This window comes from Ornithorhynchus anatinus, chromosome 7 (assembly GCF_004115215.2).
Source record: "Ornithorhynchus anatinus isolate Pmale09 chromosome 7, mOrnAna1.pri.v4, whole genome shotgun sequence".
Lineage (NCBI taxonomy): Eukaryota > Metazoa > Chordata > Mammalia > Monotremata > Ornithorhynchidae > Ornithorhynchus > Ornithorhynchus anatinus.
The window spans coordinates 47,623,967-47,646,577 of NC_041734.1; the positions used below are offsets into that span (position 1 = coordinate 47,623,967).

At 39.1% G+C, this 22,611-nt stretch overlaps 1 protein-coding gene and 1 non-coding gene across 6 annotated transcripts in view; one reads left to right on the top strand and one right to left on the bottom strand.

Annotated features, from left to right (window-relative positions):
* FGF12 (fibroblast growth factor 12) overlaps nt 1–22,611 on the bottom strand; it is a 443,674-nt gene that overhangs the window by 129,430 nt on the left and 291,633 nt on the right. For all 5 annotated transcript variants that reach the window (XM_039912529.1, XM_007668958.3, XM_029069513.2 and 2 more), the window contains one exon: nt 9,841–9,944. In XM_039912529.1, the coding sequence (XP_039768463.1) occupies nt 9,841–9,944 (104 nt within the window). The remainder of the gene's footprint in view (nt 1–9,840; nt 9,945–22,611) is intronic.
* LOC114813416 lies at nt 1,942–2,079 on the top strand. Its single transcript, XR_003761136.1, has one exon. It is a non-coding gene; the product is annotated as a small nucleolar RNA SNORA7 (small nucleolar RNA).

A 22,611-nucleotide genomic window follows, 5' to 3' on the forward strand; every position in this document is an offset into this window, starting at 1 on the left:
CATATTAATGCCTGTCTCCTCCTCTAGACTGTAAGCTCATTATGCGCAGAGACACATTTCTGCTAAATCTATTGTACTATACTCTGCCGGGTATTTAGTACAGTACTCTGCACACAGTAAGCACTCAATCGATATGACTGATTGATTGATTGAGAAGAGGGTGACACTGAGGACAGTGTCAAAGGGAGTTGAGAGGTCTAGGAGGATTAGGATGAGGTAGAGGTCATTGGATTTGGCAAGAATGGGATTTTGGTGATACAACAAGGTGATGATTAGTGATGTAAGCAGGAGAAATTAGAAACTCATCAGGTAAAGGCCTCATGGAGAAAATATGATTTTAGAAGCACTTTAAAAATTGGGAGAACCGCAGTCTGATCTGAAAGGGTAGGAAGTCCCAAACAGTGGAGGATTTAGCAAAAGAGCAGCAGCAGGGGAAAAGAAAAGTTGCATCCTGTATAGGTTAGGTTGAGAATAACAAAGACTGTGGGCTATGGTGTACTGAAAGACGAGATTAGATAAGTAGGAAAGAAAAAATTGAGTTATTTAATGCCAATGGTCATTTGTTTCTTCTTGATGTGGAATGGAAAGGGTAACCACTTGAGGTGGGGGGAGGGCTTACAGAACAGTATTTTTAAAATGATCTGGACAGTAGAGTGAAGAATGGACTGAATATGGGAGAGAACTGAGCCAGGGAGACCAAGCTAATAAAGTGGCCAAGAGCCTTAACAAGTCTGTTGGCCTTTTGGATAGGGAGGAAGTGACAGATACCAGAAATAGCATGGTGCAATCACCATAGGGATTGCAGTGACAGATTAGGGACAGAAATTGAAAGAATGGATGAGTTATGGATAATGGCAATGAGACAGGCTTCAGAGACAGGAAAGTGGTGATGGTGTTGGTTGTGATGGGAAAGTTAGGTGGAAGAGAGGATTTGGGAGTTTTAAATATATTGAGTTGGGCTAATAGGAGAACAGCAATTCAGAGAATCCGTGGAGATGGGAGGAAATGTGATAAGATATCAGGCAAGGTGGGATAGATTTGGGAGTTATCCACATAGAGATAGTAGCAGATAAGTTCCCTATGGGAGGGGCTTGCTTAATTACCTTCTATCTGGTCCTGGACTATATATTTCTTAGTTGGCTTTACTATTCCCCCCAAAATGGTGATTTGAAAAATAATTCCTCTGCTTCCTATCTAGCTCATCTCTTCTGTCCCCTTTCCCCCGCAAGAAATCCTCCTTCCTATCTCTAAATTACCAATTCATTGTGATTTTCCTCTTCGACTACTGCATCAGCCTCCTTGCTGACCTCTCTGCTTCCTGTCTCTCCCCTTCAGTCTATACCTCACTCTGCTACCCAGATCATTTTTCTGAAGGAACATTCAGTCCATAGCTCCCCATTTCTCAGAAATCTCCAATGGTGGCCCACCCATACCAGATCATACAGAAATTCCTTACTAGGAGCTTTAAGGCACTCAAACAGCTCTCCCTCACCTACCTTACTATGCTAATCTCCTACTGTACTCCAATCACACACTCTGCTCTTCTAATGCCAACCTAATCTCTGTACTTTGATCTTGTCTATCCCACCATCAACCCCTTGTATCACATTCACTCTCAGGCCTGGAACTCCTTAGCCCTTCATAGCTGGGAGTCCATCACTCTGCCCACTTTCAAAACTCTCCTAAAATCACATCTTCTCTGAGAGGCCTTCTCTAAGTCCTAAATTCCCCCATCTGCCCTCCCCTCTGTTTTATATATGCACTTGGCTGGGTACCTCTTAGGTATTTGACATTCACCCTAGCCCCTCGGCACTTTTACTCTATTTCCTCTATCTGTGATTTATCTTAAAGTCCATCTCCCTGGAGACTCCCCAATACTCCTTGAGAGCAGAGATGGTATCTACCAATTCTTTGGTATTGTACTTTCACAAGTGTTTGGTTCCCATTTCAGGACTGAACCTGGAGAGTTTCCAGTACTCTACCAGTCTCAGCTATGGGAGGGAGAGTCAAGCAGAGGCAAACCCATTCCATTCCTAGGTGGTACAGTGGCTAGTGAGTGGAAGGCAATCTGCTACATGTCAAAACTCAACTGTGTTGGGCAACAGCGGCATGGGAGAGAGTTAAGGGTGGAGACTCAGGTTTACTGCGCAGAAAGAGACAATGATAAACCACTTCCGGATTTTGATCAAGAAAACTCTAAGGATACACTACCAGAACGAATGCAGATGGAGGTGGGACATTTTGGGAGAGATGTGTCCTTGGAGTCACTATGAGTCAGAGACCACTCAAAAGTATAAGACAAGACAAAGCGCTTGGTATGGTGGTCTGCACACACTAAGGGCTCATTCAATACCACTGATTGATTGTCCTTGCCTTTCTTCATGCTTGAGGTTGTCTGAGTGCTTACTATGTGCAGGGCACTGTATTAAGCACTTGAAATGTCCTCAGTCATCATTGACTCTACCGGCCCAAATGCATCCATGGGACAAACGCTAACCATTAATTAATAGCCCTCTTGTGGAGCAAGGGGGTTAAGGGGAAAGGGCAGGACAATGGTGAGGTTTGCTTGGCACAGTGCTCTGCACACAGTAAGCACACAATAATAGTATTGCTTAACTGATTGAGAACACAGAACAAGGGCACAGACTGAATAATTTCTTCAAAAACAAGGAAAATGAGGACAGACAGGTCCTTCTAGGCAGGCAAGAAATCCCTGATTATATTAAAATGACAATTATAAAGGGAGCAAGATAAAAGGGGAAAAGGTGAAAGGGTAGAAAGGGGTGGGCAGAGAGGCAGGATGCCTCCTCAGTTTCCAGAGAACAGAAATTATAAATTGAACGGAATCTGTGATCTTTGCTCCCTTGATTGTTTCCATCTGGTATGTTGGAGCACCTCCTAGGAGGAAGTGACAGTGTAGGAGCCAAGTCTGGTGTGTGCGAACTGGAGCCAAGTGTTTTCTATGCTATACCTCACAGGGAGTGGTAGATCTCCATCTCTTCTCAGCTTCCCCAAATAACCTCCTTCGAAGAGCTTTTATAAATGTTTCCAATATCTATGGTATTTATTGAGGCATTCCTTAATTTATCCTCCTATCTTTTCATTAATGCCATCCTATCGGCCACTCAACACTCAGGTATATCTTTTACTGATTGACTCATTCACTAGTACCTATTAGATATCACTGCTGTATTCTACCTCTTGGCTATGATATTTAAATTATGCCTACAGCATCCCAATTAGATGGTAAGCATCTGAAGGGTAGTAACCACATGTTTTGCTTCTTTTGCACATCTCCCACTGCAGTGCTCAATAAGCGGTTGTGATACAGTGTGGCACTTCTCACTCGCCACTAGTGGCATGGTGGAAAGCCAAGAGTTTTGTCCACACTATGTAAGGGAGAGTTCAAAATCTATATAATTTGCATATACTGCAAAGCTGAGTGGGAGGGTGCAGATGATCTATTCAGAAAGCAAAACCTTTTTAAGTGCAGTCCAATACATGAACTCTGGACTTTGAGTTGGCTTCTTCAGTGCCACTTTGTTCCAAAACTGTATCTCCGAATAATGCGCTCACTGAGCCATTACAACTTCAGTTGCATTGTATTACATGAAATAGGAAATAACTATTATGATGCTGCAAAAGCTTTAACTTATATCAACAAACTCCTCAGGAAGTTCAATTGTAACAGCTTTTCCTTAACTTAGTACAGTCCCCCCTCACTGTGTGATCACACTTTGAATAGATTGTGACGTTATATACCATATAAGTCCACAGCAGCTTATAGCCACAGGGAATTGTCAATGTCTTCATGCCTAAAACTCTTTGACTTTTTTTTTCCAGATTCTTTAGTGCTATAAAACCACAGGCCCAAGTCCACAGATTTAAATCGAAAATGAGCAGTTTGTTCCCTTTAATTCAATCCAGCAGGAGTGTGATTTTCAAGGCAGGGAACTTGATGAGCCACATCTGTGATGTCACATTTGGGAATTTTGGGGGCTGCTCTGGGATGGCTAAAGATTTATCAGTTGTGAATGGCATCAATATACCTTGGTGTATGCAGGTCATAAGCAAATGCTTAAGTTTAGTAAATCTAGAAGTGTTCTGGAAAATCCAGATTTGACATTAAATTCACAGTTTAATTACAAACTTCCAGAACCAACATCTTTGACAGTGACAGCATTAAAGTCAATTTACAGCCAATGAAAATCCTTGGCCTTGTGTAGGCTGTATATAACCTTGGTTTTCTTCAGAGCATTATCAGTCCCCAAAATTGTACTGGATATACAAAGAATTTCATAATCATATGCTTAGCTTCAGAGCACATAAAAAAAGGTCTCAGAGGCTTTTGATGATGTTCACGGCCTGTTGCTTTGTAAGAATTTCCCCACAAACTAAAACCAGCTTTCAAGACCCTAACCATGCCTCACATATAAACTCCTTGTTGGCATGAAAAGTGTCTACTAACTCTGTTTTTTGTACTCTCCAATGTGCTTAGTAGAGTGCTCTGCATACAGTAAGCATTCAACAAATACAATTGAGCATAGAAAATGTTAACTATGACTTAACTAAAGCACAGTCCTTCATAATTCTAGGGAAATGGACAAAGAGTCACACAAGGCACACTCAAACTCTAACTCAGTGATCCAAATCATTGTGCAGTACCCTTAAAAGCAATGAAATTCTCTGGACAGCCTAATTTGTTTAGTAGTTACCTGAGATCAGGTCTCTTGATGAGTCATCACTACTATCATCACCATCATTCTTCACTTAGCTCCTAGTGTGTAAAAAGAATGTGCTAGATATTTGGAAACATACAGTTATTCAATTTTATTTACCGAGCATTTACTATGTATAAAACACTGTACTAAATGCTTAGGAGAGTACAATATAATAGAGTTGGTAGACACAAGCTTACAGTCCAGAGCAATAAAATTAGAAGACATGGTCCCTACCTTTGAGGAGCCTACAATTTAAAAATTATTTACATGAGTAGGAATAAGACTAAAAATGTAGTTATGATTGATTAAAAACAAAAGCAAGCAAAAAATGATTTTTTTTTCCAATTCAGTCACAGATTTCAGCCTGATGAAAATTTCTAATGCAAACCAAAGTGAAATATTACTTAGAAGAGAAGCCATACACATGACCAAAATTTATACTTCTGGTCCTCACTCCTCTAATCCTAACCTTGTCACTGTGTCTCAATCTTGCCTATCTCACCCCCGACCCCTTGACCACAAAAGAGCACGGGCTTTGGAGTCAGGGCTCATGAGTTCGAATCCCAGCTCTGCCACTTGTCGGCTGTGTGACTGTGGGCAAGTCACTTAACTTCTCTGTGCCTCAGTTCCCTCATCTGTAAAATGGGGATTAAGACTGTGAGCCCCACGTGGGACAACCTGATTCCCCTATGTCTACCCCAGCGCTTAGAACAGTGCTCGGCACATAGTAAGCGCTTAACAAATACCAACATTATTATTATTATCCTGCCTTTGGCCTGGAATGCCCTCCCTCCTCAAATCCAGCAGACAGTTACTCTCTCCACCTTCAAAGTCTCATCTCCTCTATGAGGCCTTCCCTAACTAAGCCCCCACCCCTTCCTCTTCTCCCATTTTCTTCTGCATAGCCCTGACTTGCTCCCTCTGTTCTCCCCTCCAGCCCCACAGCACTTATGTATATATCTGTAACTTTTTTTTATATTAACGGCTGTCTCCCCTGCTGTAGACTGTTAGCTCGTTGTGGGCAAGGAATGTATCTGTTTATTGTTGTATTGTACTCTCCCAAGCACTTAGTACAGTGCTCTGCACAGTATAAGAACTCAATAAATGTGATTAAATAAATGAACGAATATTGGCAACATACCACTTAACTCTGTTACAGAATTCTATTATCTAGACATCATACTTCATTCATTCAATTGTATTTATTGAGCACTTACTGTGTGCAGAGCACTGTACTAAGCACTTGGAAAGTACAATTCAGCAACAAATAGAGACAATCCCTTCCCAAGGACAGACTCATACTTGTTATGAAACAATAGGCAAGGAAGTGGAACGCATTGAATCGAGAAGACTAAATCATCCTTTGGGATACTATCAAACAGTGGTATCAGACATCAGAGCAAACCATAGGCTTACAGAACCGACAATGTCCGACCTTCTCTATACCTACGACACTTGACCTCCCCACTCAGATGCCTCATCTCACTCTTTGAGCAGTTCCATCAGTGTCACTCATGGGCTGGATTTAACATCAAATGGCAGGTCAGGATTTCAAACATTAAAGACCTGAAAGGAAGGCTGTTACCTAGCTCTGAAGCTATGTTCTTCGCAATAGAATTGTGCTGTGTGGGGTACTTGACAAGAACAGAATACAGTAGGATAGGCAGGCAGCTGTTGTATGGTAAATTGATATTGGAAAATGGAAATCAGGGAAACTAGAGGAAACAATTTAAGGATACACAGTAAAACAAAGCCTCAGCAATGCTGCATCCAAAGTGGGAGTCAATTATCTAGCCTGTAAGTTCATTTGGGGCAGGGAACCACTCTGCTCATTCTTTAATATTGTGTTCTCCCAAGTGCTTAGTATAGTGCTCTGCACATAGTAAGTGCTCAATAAATACCACTGATTGACTGATAGTACAGTTTGATCAGCATGGCACCCTACAATCTAGAAAGGAGGAGTTCTGTTGAAAAGTAAACTCCATATGGACTGTGAAACAAGGCTAAAACAATACCATGGGCTGAGAGCAACAAATATCAGTCAGCCTTTGTGAATGCACAATGTAGCCTAGGTTGTGGGTCCCACATCCACTCAATTAACCAGTGGCATTGATTGAGAACTTACTGTGTGCAAGGTATTCTACTAAGTGCCTGGGACACAACAGTACAACAGATCTGGTAGAGATATTCCCTGCCCAAAATGAGTTTACAGTCTAGAGAGCAAGGCAGATATCAAAATAAATTAGGGTTATGTACATAAGTTCTGGAGGGGAGAGAGTGGTGTGACTATCAAGTGCTTAAAGGGTGATCCAAGTGCATAGGTGACACAGAAGGGAGAGAGAGTATGGGAGATGAGGTCTTAGGCATGGCAGGCTTCTAGGAGGAAATGTGATTTTAATAAGCTTTGAAGTTGGGGAGAGTGGTGGTCTATCACATCCTCTTCAGTCATACATGCACACTTTGGTGAATTTCATAATCAGTAGCATCTTTGAGTATGAAGGATAACTGCATATAGAATTGAGTGACATTACAAGGAGCTGGATTTGGCCGCCATTATTATGTGGTAAAGAATGACAAGCATCACAGGTAATCCTTGGGCTTCAGAGACAGGCAGGGTCATGGTACTCCTCAAACTAATGTGGAAGTTGGTGATGGGGAAAAATTTTGGACAAAAGGCAAGGAATTCTAAAAGAAAGTCTACCCATCTAATGACATTTCACTGAATGATCAGCAGGACCGTAGAGTGGCATATGCATTTTGTATAGAACACTACTGAAGAATTAGAGAATGTTCTCCTCATTAATACTTGTCAGTCCAGACATAATGCCATCTGGTATTGGAAAGAAATATGTACATAGCCTAGCCATAGTTGTTTAGGATCATAGTTCCCATATTATAGGAGAATTAACTCAACTGACAAACTGTCTGAAATTAAGAAGCCCTGTAATGCCGAAGACCAGGGGAGAAGAGACAGTGGTTTAACATTTAGGAATTTCTTTTGTCTAAATCCCAGTCATGTAACCAGAGCTCATTCTTTGATATCATAACCATAAGTGATATTTATTGAGCATTTCCTGTGTGCAGAACACTGTACTAAGCATTTGGAAGAGTACCACAGAATTGGAAGACATATCCCCTGCCCACAACAAACTTAGAGTCTAGGTGGGGAGATAGGTACTAATTTATCTATTTACTAAATTAGTTTCTAATTTATTAATAAATAATTCATAATATACAAGGTGTGACCATTATGGTCCACAGTTGTAATGTGCAAGTTTTCCATTCCCCATTTGAGTTTGAGGTGAATGAAGTATGCCCAAAATAATGCTAAAAGATCACCTCCAGTTTTTCTACATGTTCAAATTAACCAGTTTGCAACGCTTCAAAATTGAAATTAGAATGTGTGTGTGTGTGTGTGTGTGTGTGTGTGTTATTGGTATTTAACTGTATTTTTCATTTAGATCCACAATATCTGGGCACTGTCAGCTTCAGGAAATTTATCATATTGGGAAAGAAGGTTGATGATTTTGAACTGACAATGTATTTAAGCTGCAGTAGTTTTAAAACTCCCCTTCAAACAGCAACTGTTACCATGGAAAAAGTGGTCTGTTGTGCATATGCATTTAGAAGCATATCAAATCTGTCTGTGCTGTGAAATAATTACAGATGACAAATGTATTACTAATAAACACATGTGTGGCAGAAATTCATTTAATTAACCTGAAAAAAATCTAATGAAGAAATATTGAGTAACTAATTTGGATTCCAGTAGGCACATTTGAATTTCCAGAATAAACTCATTTTTAATGAAATCAAAGAAAGTGAGAGTGGAATCAGTAATTGATGATTTACTTCAGTGCCTTTTTTCATGAATCAAAAATAAGCAAATAATACGAAACAGGTAAATTTCTTCTCTAAGTATATGAAATCACAATTGCATGCATTTTAAAAATCAGATTTTAAAGTAAATTGGCTAATTCACCTAACGAACGTACCTGAGAATTAATTAGGCATATTTGGGGGCTGTATTCATTCTTAAAGATCGCCAGCAATTCAGTTTGTATAGATTCCTAACACTCACTCTAGGTGCAATATATTCCTGTGGAGAAGTAGGCTCACTATATCATGCAATAATGCAAACAATAAACAGTAAAGCTTGGTGATGTGACTTTGTCCACATCAAGACAGAAAAGTTATTATTAGAGAGACGTAGGCCAGTGTTGGGTCTAGCAGCAATCAAAACAGATAGCTGCTCGTAGTGCTACTCAAATGCAGAGCAATATTGCCCTGGCAGCCATGTCAGCACCACCCATCTATAAGATTTTGGCACCAGTTTTACCTTCAGGACCATATTCATTCAATCACATTTATTGGGTGCTTATTGCGTGGAAATCACTGTACTAAGCACTTACGAGAGTATAATATAACAATAAACAGACACATTCCCTGCCGTATCACCATTGTATACCCAACTGGGCAGCACAAGAGGATGAAAGATCAAACTATAAATTCACTCCTATTCTACTCTTCTAGATCCAGCATACCTGGACTGTGAGTTAACAAGGGTAGAGTAAAGAAAGGGAGAGATGAGAGAAGAGAAGGAAGAATGAGAAAGAAACATGCTTTGTATTTGTTCTCCTGGTTCGCCAAGGCCAATCCTGGCTTAGGAGCCCAAGAACTTCACCTACCTCTGTTTGTTGTTCCAGCGTGTGTTGCAAACACTTGGAGAAAATTGGGAGAATACCAATTTAACTTTAAGATTTCAGAACTTCAAACAATTTGACTCACTGAAATCAACTCCATCCCTGATCTTAAAGAACGGCAAAATGTAAAATCCAATTCTACAGAAAGGACTTTGAAGTGTGAGGAAGTTCCTTCACTATGAAATGAAACAAAAACCTTTCTCACTCAGCAGCTGTCAACTTTTATCTCTGGGACAAAAAAAAAAAAATGGAGACGCTTCAAAGAAACTGTCTTGAAGTAGTGAATTAGACCCTTATAACTTGCTGGTTTCAGTGTAAGGAGATGTAAAACATTTCTACCATGAAATAAATTGTCCATTTCCATGCACAGTACAGGTTTGCTCCTCAGCTCATAAATAAAAAGCAAAATTACTTACTGAACTGTAGAGATAACCTTCACCATTCATTGCCACATAGAGGCCAGCTTTCACCCCCTGGATTGCCACCACACGGAGACCCACAGGGATTAGATTGAAAAGAGCTGAAAGGAAAGAAAAAAGGTGAAACAGTGATCATCAGTGTTCTTCTAGAATGCACTCCATTGCTTCCCAACATTAGTTTTTAGGAGCCGACAACTTGAAAATTCCTAATGGTGTTTCACAATATTTTTTTTGGCTGGGGAGAATTTTGTTCTTTCCCAGATTTACCCACAACTCATTGAGCTCCGTGAAAATAGGTAAATGGGAAAACTACTTAAAAGGGAACCAGAAACATGCATATACATTCCTGTAACTTTAAAATTAAACTTCATCTACTTATCTCACCTCTCCCCAAAAGCAGGGACTATGTTTGCTATTTTAGAATTCCCATAATGCCTACAAAAGTGCTAACACAAATGAATAGCTAGCACAGACATCACACTATTCCTCCAGTTCTCTGATGCGAATGTGAGAGACAGAATACTAGTTTGGACAGACTGTTGGGCTGATCCAGTTTGACACTACCAACATCTCAATTTCATGGCAAATGCTTAATATGTATTTGTGCCTGACAAAACATCTGAAAGCAACATATCAAGGGTTGTGTCTACCAACTCTAATGTACTCTCTCAAGTGCTTAGTAGTGCTTAGTTCTGCATCTAGTAAGCATTCAGTAAAGACCACTGATTAATATAAAAAAAGCAAACAGAAATTTGAGTTTTTAAACCTAGAGTAATGTAGTTGAAAACTGCAAGCAATCTCTGTTTTCAGTCAATCAATCAATGGTATTCACTGAGCATTGTTTGTGAGCAGAGCACTTGGGAAAATACAACAGAATTGGTAGACATGATCCATGCCCACAGGAGCAGGGAGTCCAGTTTTAGGGGCCTGTTGCCGATTTTGATGTTAGGCAAAAGAGATAATTTGGAAGGGGAAAATGAGTAGTTAGTTCAGTTCTGAACATATTCAGTTTGAAGTGCTGGTGAGGCATTCTATTTTGGAGGCAGGAGGAAATGCAAGATTGCATAGGAGATAATAAATGAGAACAAGGCAAAGTAGATTGGGAATCATGCACATAGAAGTGGTAGTTGAAGCCAGTGGAAGGGGTGAAATACGTCCCCAAGGGAGTGAGTGTAAAGTGAGAAAGAGAACATTGAGAGACACTCTCAGCTAAGGGGTAACAAATGGAGAACAGTCAGCAAAAGTGACTAGGATGACCAAAGAAGCAGAGGAAGATCAGAAGAGAATTTTGCCAATAAAACTAAGGTTGGAGAGTTTCCAGAAGAAAGGAGTGACCCAGAATGTCAACGGCAAATAAATGTCAAGGAATATAATAATAATAATAATAAGGTTGGTATTTGTTAAGCGCTTACTATGTGCCGAGCACTGTTCTAAGCGCTGGGGTAGACACAGGGGAATCAGGTTGTCCCACATGGGGCTCACAGTCCTAATCCCCATTTTACAGATGAGGGAACTGAGGCACAGAGAAGTTAAGTGACTTGCCCACAGTCACACAGCTGACGAGTGGCAGAGCTGGGATTCGAACTCATGAGCCCTGACTCCAAAGCCCGTGCTCTTTCCAATGAGCCACGCTGAATATTAGGATAGAGCAAATTCTATACAATTCGGCAAGAAGGAGGTAATTGGTGACCCTGATGAATATAGTCTCAACAGACTGAAGGAGGTGGAAACCAGATTGTAGAGGGCGTAGAAAGGAGTTGAATAGAGGAATTCTGGTAGCAGGTGTAAGTAGCCTGGTTGAGGAGTTTGGGCAGTAAGGGAAGTAGGATGATGGGACAATAGCTAGAGGGTATAGTGGTATCCAGGGAAGGTATACTTACTATAGGGGAGACATGAACAATGTTTTATGGCAGAGGGGTTAGCTGTTAGAAAGTGAGAGTGGTTTAAGGTGGAGGTCAGGGAGGGAAGAAGAGTAGGAGAAGGTGTTTTTAGAAGGAAAGAGGGGATGGGATGAAAGACTCAGTTAAAGGATATACTTATATATTTACTTTTGGTAGTTTGTTGTGGCCAGGTAACATGTCTACTAACTCTCTTGTATTATACTCTTCCAAGTGTTCAGTACACTGCTCCACACACCATAAGCATTCAATAAATAGCACTGATTAATTCATTTTGTCAACATCAACATGAGAAGCAGCATGGCCTAGTGGAAAGAGCACAGGCCCAGCCCCGCCAAATGCTTGCTGGGAGACCTTGGGAAAGTCACTCAACTTCTCTGTGCCTCAGTTCTCCGGCTCTAATTAGAATGTGAGCCCCCACTGATATCTACCCCAGCACTTAGAACAATGTTTGACACATAGTAAGTGCTTAACAAATGCCATTAAGAAGAGTTGACAAAGTTATCATATTGAAAATGGGGAGTTATGGAAAAACTAAGCACTTCAGGGGGGAGTTAAAGGCCTAGAATAATTGGTGGGGACACAGATTAGGGAGAGGTAATATCACTGAGCTGAGTCTTTAAAATGTTCAATTTGAAGATTTTTTTCCCTTATAACTACAAGTATAATGACTCTAGGAGAGTCTACAAGAGGAGGCATTGTTTGATTATCAGAATTTTGGCTTTGGGTAATTAAAATAATGCTTCAGGTAATTTGGAAGTATTGTATATTTTCTTGATGGAGTGATTAATTTAAAACAACCTCTGGTCAATGTTCTATTTTGGAAGTAGCTTTAATTCTGACCCAGATAAGATGATAGTTTCTTCTCAAAATTATAGAATTTACCAAATATGAGTCATCTTCTTATTCAATTTGCCTACTGTCTACCTATTTCCAAGACTCATCTGCAGATTTTGGTGACCTAAAATGATAGTACTTAGGATGACAAAACCATTGCCAACTAGCTTCTTCACTGTAGAAGCTATTCCTGATAAAGATGGGCAGTAATTAATACAGCTGTGGTTTCACATCCAAGAGTCAATATGCAAAATTGGCAATCAAAAAAAGATTCTAATAATAGTAAATTTACTGTGGAAGTCATGGAGCAATAAGGATAACCAAGCCTACAATCCTAGACTTTCTCACTCTTTGGCAATCATATTCTCTTTTCAAATCAAGATTATCTACGATTTCCATAGCCCCTTATAACTTTCTCTGGTATGTTTTGTTGATCTAAAAATGTGATATTTTAATTGGCTATCTTTTCCTCCTCTATAGATTTTCAAGTGATTACAGCAATGGATAATTAGCCATTTTATTTTCAACTTATTTGTGACACATCCCCACCTTCAATCATGAAAGGTAAATTAGTCCATGTGCAGTTCTGGAGGGCTGTCTTAGTTTTGTCCATTTAAAGTCATCTTTGAAATGGAGGAGAAAAGGTAAGATTTTTCATTCTTCAAGTCTTTTGGGTTTATTTCATCTAAATTTCAGATTGAAAATCCTTGCTATGCTCCTCAAGAAAGTGACTAATTTGTTCTTTAAGTATTAAAAATTTGGTGATTAATAAGCAAGAATTTTGAGAAAATTTGCCATATTTTAAAAACTTAAACTCCCTAACCAATCCAAAGTTGTTTCCAGAGAGCAAAACTGGGTAATATTGCTCTTTCACATTTGATTTGTAGAGAAAATAAGGAGCAAAGGGAAATTCTACACATTTGAGGAAATTAAGAAAATTAAAAGTTTCCAATTTGTAATACAGCCCATTAGTGTACTAGTAGTGTCTTATCGCCTTAACTCTGGCACTTCAGAAAAGTTAAAAAAAAAAACTTGCATAATTAACAAGTCAATTTCTAAGTGATTCTTTATATTTTATTTTACTGAAAAATGAAGCATATCACTATGGATAATGAGAGTAAATGACTCTCATCTTTCATCCTCTACAGTCAATTTGTCTTACACAGCTTTTCCTCCTCGATTATTTGAAGCATTTACTGTGCAGGATAGAGGCAAGTCCACAAGATCAATGAGCAAAACCTTACCCTAAAAAATGTTTCAAAAGGTAAACAACGTGGACCTCCATGAAGTAAATAATACACTTTACACTCTTTATATTAACCTACACTGTTAGCTTTTACAATAACAAAAAAAGAAAGAAAAAAAGGGTGGTGGGGGTGTAATTCTCAGGATTACACTACAGAGGAAAGGACAAGGGTATAAATAGAACAAAGTGATCTGAAGACCTTGAAGGGAGTTTCTAGAAGAACACAATATTCCTATGAAGTTCAGAAATAGCTTGTCTATTTTTTTTTTGATAGGGAGAGGAAATTCAGGAACAAATCCATACATTTTCAGTATGATCTTTCAGGCCTCTTCTTCATTTTAAAAGGAACATTGTCTTACTAATAGGGAATCTTTCCAAAATGCTACCTTCACTAGAAGGCTTTTCCCAATTAATCTTCCACCTCTCCAGCCATGCCACTTCCTCAGCCACCTCCATATTCCAACTTAGCATACCTGTTAATTGGTTAATATTTGTAGCTCTGTAACTTATCCGTTTTTTTCTCTCACTACATTCCAACCCTTGGCCCTTCCCAAACAAACCTTCATTCTGTTTCTCAATCTCAACTCTACCGTCTTCAACTCAATCCTCCCACCTTAGGTATCAAACAGACTACATCCATTCCTTATTTTAATGGACTCCAAAAAGTATCCTTTTCTATGAGAAAATTCCCAAACAATCTCTTGTCACTCAATCAGCCACTTAACATTCATATATATATCTACTCATTTAGTAGTTACTGCATCTATTTCCTCATTTCCCGAAGCATATTCAATGTTTTATGTGTCTGCCTGTCCCTCTCAATAGACTGTAAGCTCTTCAAGGACAGAGACCACGTTCCTTTTTATTTCTATCATATGTACCCCAAGTGTTTAGTCAGCCTACAGCAGGTACTCAGGACTGTTAAAAGTGATGGTATTGACGGAAAGTTTACCTATACTCACCTGAATGCTTTACACTTTTCAAACTCAAATCATCAAAACAAGTAAGTTCTTTAAAAACATCAATTAAAACTCACCACATCCCTAGAGTCAAAATTCATATTCCCATTTCATAGATAAATAATTGTAGCTTGCTAAATGCAAGTCAGTGGAAAAAGCCAAGGACCAAATAGGAGCCTCGAGTGCCAGTTCTTATGAAAAACACTATGAGAAATTCACCCAGTTAAGAAAACGTCAAGAGCCGTCTATTAAACAAGAAGAAAAGCAAAATGTTCTCTCACAGTGCTTTATTGTTTGTATTTGTATTTTTCACTGGTACTTCCATGAACAGTTTGCATTAATTCTTGTTTGAAAAAGTCCACACACTAGTTTCCTCTTTTCCTATCACTCTCTGATAGATGGATTCTTCTATAAAATGTCCTGGCTTGGACCCAAGTAAGTTCAGAAATTGTCTTACTACCATAATATTTTTAATCAGAAAGTATATTACTTAGTTTCCTGCTTTTTGAGAGGACCATACTATAGAAACCCAAACATATGGTTAGGCAAATTACAAAGAATCATCTTTTTGCAAAGATTTAACAGTTTGTAAAAGTCCAAACCAACTGCACTTAAGCAATTCTCTAGGCATGATGAAGGCTAGAATATGAAAATGACTAGAAACCATGAAATTAATAGCTCATTTCATTGAATTTCAAAGAGGAAAAATTGAAAATGGGTGAAAATGCAATATTAATAATATGGAGTGGATTGATTTTTAAATATAGACAGAGCCTAACACTGATGAATATTTCATTTTGCCTCTAAGTAATAGTGGCACCAGATGTAAAAAGTACTTCCACTTGATCTTGGCTAGATGCCTATCTCCTTCCTTGATTTTTTTGGCTTCTATCCATTCCTTATATGTGTGTTTCTTTTTTAACATAAATGCTACAAACCATCCAAGTATTATCAAGTGGACTTTTAGATAATGTTTAAAATGTCTTAAATGCTAGCAATTCTTCAATAATTATAATACTGATTACTATTTCAATTTATCATATGCAAAGAACCACTCATTTCAAAAATTTATATTTTCTAAATACATGTGAAAATCTAGATGGATTTTCTAGATGAGATACACTTTGTGAAAAATTATATTACCATACTATTATAATAGCAGTGTGTGCTATAAGGTTTAGTTAATCAATCAATCAATGGTATTTATTGAATGCTTACAGGGTGCAGAGCACTAATTAAGCTCTTGGGCAGTCATGAGTACAATGGGTAGTCATGTTTCCCGTCCACAATGAGCTTACAATATAAAGGGAGATACCAAATTAATGTAAATTAATTATGCATATGTAGATAAGTGGTGTGGGGCTGACTGTGGGGTGAATATCAAGTGCTTAAAAGGTAGAGATTCAATTACTTTAATTAGTGTAAAATATGAACCTGGGTCTTTAGATCTATCGGTAAAGGGGCATCTGTTATAGCGTACTCTCTCTAGCACTGAGTACGGTGCTCTGCACACAGTAAGTCGTTAATAAATACCACTGATAGATTGGTTTTGCTCATACTTACTTTCCCTCCCATGTTGATGGCTGCTTTATTCTTAATTATTTCAACTAAGACAGCATATTCTTTCACCTGCGTGAAGTGAGAAAAGGTTTCCATAGACCCAGGATGGTATATCCGTAAGGGAATTAACTAACTCCCCTACCTCTCATTTATTTATTTTCTTTCTTTCTCTATTTCTTTTTCTCTCTCTCACATACATACACTCGGAAAAAATACTGCTATGCAGAGGCCTGTCATATAGGGACTATTTGACGGCATAAAGTGTGTCTTGGGGACGTGCTCTGGGGAGGGTGGTGAAAGTGTTCATGGTAATTATTCCATTGCCACACTGCTTCTTCTCCAACATCTCCCTGGTGCCTCAGAGAAGCACCCAAGTGCAGATTCAGCTTGCTCCTAATAAAGATAAGTAAAGTCGAGAAGACGTATGCTGTGGTCAGTATCCACTTTGAGTCAGTCTATGTTGAATTAAAAAAATGTCTGCTCCCTTCCTATGATTAACAACAATGTTTACATAGCTTTTATAAAGTGATAATATAGCTGAATAAAAATGACTACCTCCTCCCTATGATTAACAGCATTATTTACATCAGGTTTATAAAATTATGATACATAGAAAATATCGCAAATAGTTTAAAAAATAATTTTGCTATAAATATAAAACACTGGACAATCATTTTAACTCTTCGATTATAAGATGTCTAATCTCTTTTTCCACAGGTTGACTATTTCTAGATTTTCTGTTTTATTTAATTTCATTATGTCATTATTTGGGGGCTGTCTTGAATTTGATTATGTATGTTAAGGTAAAATGCAACTTAGCATATTATTCACTCCACTTTCTATTGATAGCTGTGCATCCATTTTGTGTGGCCTACTTGCATTTCTTCACTTATGACTTCAAATTAAAGAGATATCTGTTGACATATAAGCCACATCTACAATGTTCCATGTGATTTTCAGGAAGATTTCTGCTTCAAGGCAAAATTATTGATATTTCAGCCTTTTTAATTTTATATTGTTCCTCAGATGCATGGTTCTCCAGGGTTTAGAACCTGTCAAAGCCAGTGACAAGAACAACAATTGTATGGTCTACTGTTGAATTCTTTAATCAATGTCTCATGCTAGAAATCTGGTTTTTTCTCTCCAAATTACCTTAATACTAAAGAAAATGAAACTCTGAATGAAACTATGCACATACTTTAGAAGTGTTAAAAATACCATAATCATTATTATTATTATTATTACTGTTAGTGAAGCCATTTTCAAGCTATGGTGTGGCTTCACTGAATTCTGAGTGTTTGGATATCTATTTCTCCTAGTAATGGGGTGAAATCCTTGTCAGACATGAGGCAGCTGAGGCAGAAACAGCAAGGAAGACACAAACAAAATCATCTTTGTTCAGGGGTGCTCTTTCTTCTTAACTCCTCACCTGTATTTCCTCACACTAGATTCTAAGGGCTTTTCCTCTCTGAAAACTCAGCTAAAGCATCAATCTGAATTTACCACCACAGCTTGAACGTCACCCCACCACTGACCTGCCCCTTAGAGGGGCTGGCCAAGCAGTGCTTGAGAATGAAAGACTGTCTGTCTTGACAGTGGAGTACCAATTTGGATGATCAAATGAATTCAGCACAGTATGGCATCCTTGGCCTTTCACTGTTGCTGCCCTGAATCATGAAAACCTGGGTTTGTGCCTAAAATTTCTTCTTCCCCTGGTGCCTGTTGGAATTTAATGCCACAACAATTTCAGTTTAAGCTACCCTTCTGTTAGACTTTTAAAATGCAAGAGTTTCACTATATTTTGCAAATGGGATACTTATCAACAAAATTAAAAATCCTATGCTTCAGCTGTGAAAAAAATGAGCACAAAATTCCACTGGTGTATTCAAGATTTCTTTTCATATGTTGACATATTTCAAATCCAGTTGTATTTTCGCAGTTCAGATGGCTTGTGAATAAAGTAAATGACCTGATGAATAAAAGATTTGTTTATTGAGAGGCACAGAGCTGGCTTTAGTGTCCCAGATACAATAACCTTGCCTAATTAAGACTTAAGTAGGTTAAATGGTTTAGGTCCTTGACAAGAAGAGGACATTGCTCTTATGAGCTAGAGAAGAAGCAAACACGTCCATCCATCAAATAAATTGTATTACTATACCTGCAGCAAGGGCAGCAATTATTTTAGTATGGTGATCAATAAAAACCACTAATATACAACATCTGATTCTCTTCCCTAGTTTGGAAACATGGAGCTCTGTTGATTTTATCTAGATACATTTCTAGCTTTATACTGTACTATATCTACATATAGCCAGTGATGGTGATGGTAGAGTCTCCTGTTATGGCTGACAGGAGCTTTAGAATGGAGAACACACACAGAGGATTTGGTTATGGTGATAATGGTTTAAAGAATGCCCCTCACACTTTCTCATCCCTGCCAGCCAAGTTACCACTAGAGAACACAGAAGCAAAAGTAATTGTACCCCTGTTAGGTTTAATCCACCAATCAACAAATAAATAATAATAATAATTACATATTTGTTAAGCAATTACTATGTGCCAACCACTGTACTAAGCGCTGGGGTAGATACAAACTAATCAAGTTGCCCCACATGGGACTCACAGTCTTAATCCCCATTTTACAGATGAGGTAACTGAAGCACAGATGAGTCAAGCGACTTGCCCAAGGTCACACAGCAGACAAGTGGCAGAGCCGGGTTTAGAATCCATGACTTCTAACTCCCAAGCCCGGCTCTTCCCACTGAGCCATGCTGCTTCCCATTACAATGTAACAAATCATTACATCAATCAATGGTATTTATTGAGTGCTTATTATGTGCACATCACTGTACTAAACACTTAGGAAATTTCAGTAACATAGACTTCGCAGAAACAATCCCTGCCCACAAGGAGTTTATAGTCTAGAGGGGGGACATCCCCTTTTAAATAACAGATAGGTGAAATGGCAGTACAAGGATTTGTACTCAAGTGCCGTGCGGCTGGGGCTGTGGTGAATATCAAGTGCTTAAAATGTCAGTAACTGAGTTCATGGGTGAAACAGAGGAAAGGGTGGATGGGGAACTGAAGACTGTGAGTCTTATGTGGGACAGGGACTGTGTCTAATCTGATTAGCTTGCATCTACCTCTGTGTTTAGTACAGTTCTTGGCACATAGTAAGTGCTTAACAAATGCCATTACAAAAAGACTTAGGGAAGGCCACTTGCAGGAAACATGATTTAGGAGGGTTTTGAAAGGGGGGAGAGAGGAGTTCTGTCAGATATGAAGGGGGAGGGTGTTCCAGATCAGAGGGAGAATGTGGAAAAGAAGTCGGAGGTAGGATACGTGGGATGGAGGTACAGAGTGTAGGTAGGCATTAGAGGGGCAAAATGTGCTGGTCGGGTTGTAGTAGATCAGTGAGATAAGGTAGGATGGAGAGAGTTGAATGAGTGCCTTAAAGTGTCACATTTATCAAGCCTTTATATAGTTAATCCTATCAAAAAGTATAAATGGTAAAATGGAACAGATTTAGCTTACTGCTCTTGGATAAATTCTTAAATGCCAAGTCATTCAGGATACAACTTTAAAATTCAATTGCATCCATTTATTTTCTGTGCAAAGAAAATAAATAGTGCAGAATACCAATACAAAATAAACATATAGCTTTATATTATTTAATTTAGGTGCAGAATAAAATTGAGATGTTAGTACTCATACCATAAAATAAATATGTACACAACTCAGCTGCACTAAATGGTAGACCTTTTAATTTGAGCTAAATGGAAAAAAGTAGAGTACCTGGGTTCCAATCCCAGCTCTGTTCTTGCCTGTTCTGTGACTTTGGGCAAGCCACTTAATGAATCAGTCAATCATATTTATTGAACACTTACTGTGTGCAGAGTCACCTTGATGTTATCCTCAACTCATCTCTCTCATTCAACCCTCTTATTCAATTGGTCACCAAATCACGTCTGTTCAACCTTCACAACATCTTTAGAATCCACTCCTTCCTCTCCATCTAAGCAACTACTATGTTAATATAACTATTTATACTATCTTGCCTTGATTACTGCATCAGCTGTAAGCAGCTGCTGACCATCCTGCCCCCTGCTTCACCCCACTCCAGTCCATACTTCACTCTGATGTCTGGATCATTTTTCTACAAAAGTGTTCAGATCATGTTTCCCCTCTCTTCGAGAACCACCAGTGGTTACCTGTCCACCTCCACATCAAAAAGAAACTCCTTATCAAAGGCTTTAAAGCACTAAATCAAACTACACCCCTTCCCACCTCACTTCACTGTTCTCCAACTACAGCCCAGCCTGCACACTTCAGTCATCTAATGACAACCTTCTCATTATAACTTGAACTTGGGTATCTTGCTGTCGACATCTTGCCCGCACCCTGCCTCTGGCCTGTAATGCCCTCCCTCTTCATATCGGACTGGTGATCACTCTCCCCACCTTCAAAGTCTTATTTAAAGCACATCTCCTCCAAGAGGTCTTCCTTAAGCTCTCATTTTCTCTTGTCCTACTGTCTTCCATATGTCCTTTACACTTGGACTCACACCCGTTATTCATCCCTCCCTCAGCCCTATAGCATTTCTGCACATATCCATGATTTACTTACGTATATTAATCTGTACTCCCCCAGCCTGAAAGCTTGTTGAAGGAAGGGAATGTGACTACCAACTCTATTATACTGCACTCTCCCAAGCGATTAGAACAGCGCTCTGCACACAGTGAGTGATCATTACATATGACTGATTAATTTCAGAGCACTGTACTAAGTGCTTGTGAGAGTACAATAAAACAATTTCTCTGGGGCTCAGTTTCTTCATCTACTTAGGCTGCGAGCCCGGGTGGAACAGGGACTGTGTCTCTTCTGATCATCCAGACTCTACCCCAAGCACTTAGTAAAGTGCTTGGCACCTACAAAGAGCCTAACAAATAACACAATTATTAAATTACATTAGTATTTTTGGAAATTCAGTTTAGTTACAGAGTTATTTTGTAACATTATAATAATAATAATAAGATGATGAATAGCAATTGTCAAGCAGCTGTGTGTTAAGCACTTGTACTAATGCACTAGGGTAGATGCAAAATAATCAAGCTGAATGACACAGTGCCTGTTTCAGATGGGACTCACAGTTTAAGATAGGAGTGTTAGCTGCTATCACAATCAAAGTCTAAGAGAATACACGTATTAAATTCCCATTTTACAGATGAAGAAACTGAGGAACAGCGAAGCCAACTTGCCCAAGGTCACAGAGCAAGCATGTGATAGTGAAGGGATTTAGAACCCATATTTTCTGACTCCCAGGTCTGTGCTCTCTCCACTAGGCCACTCTGCTTGGGTTCACCTCTCTGGATTGAATCTAAGGTTTCTTTTTCTTTTTTTTTTCTTTTTTCAATGGTATTTGTTAAGCTCTTACTATGTGGCAGGCACAGGCATTGTTCTAAATGCTGGGATAGATGCAAGTTAATCAGTTTGGACATATTCCCTGTCCCAGAAAGGGCTCACTGTTTTAATCTCCATTTTGCAGAGGCGGTAACTCAGGCACAGAGAAGTTAGGTGACTTGCCCAAAGTCACCGAGCAGATAAATAGCGACGCCAGGTTTGAAATGCAGGTCCTTCTGACTCTCAGGCCAGTGCTCTACCCATTAGGTAACACTGCTTGTATTGCTACATACCCATATACCATGACCTCCACCAGCCAATCTGTCCTAAGTATCAAGATAAAGCAGGAACTCCACCCAGGATCTCATTAATAAGGCTGAATGGACCCAACAGTCATGATGGATCCACACCTCCTCTACACAGGTAAAAAATCAAAATTTAATTAGTAGCATAACTAGAGAGATCACCACACAGAATTTTGAAGAAGAGATTGGAAAGGTGATTTCTACAGCCAGTGGTGGGACCCAGTTTAGCTGTATGGGGAGCCCTGGGGAACTGGGTTTAGACTAAAATTATCCTCAATTCCTTTTATTCCAGATGTGATTTGGAAAGAGAGAAAAATCTAACAACATTCAATAGTTCCAAAGTCTCAGAGGACAGGAATCACACCTGCTATTCCATTCTCTGCCAACTCCAAAAGACTAAGCTTCTGCTCATTCCCCATCAGAGCTCTGATCTGGCCTCAGAAGTGTTTCTGGAATGCAAACTTGTTGTGGGCAGGGAGCTAGAGACTCTGTTGTGCGCTTAGTAAGCTCTTAATAAATATAACTGATTGACTGATTGACCAAGAATTCTACCTTATTGGCAA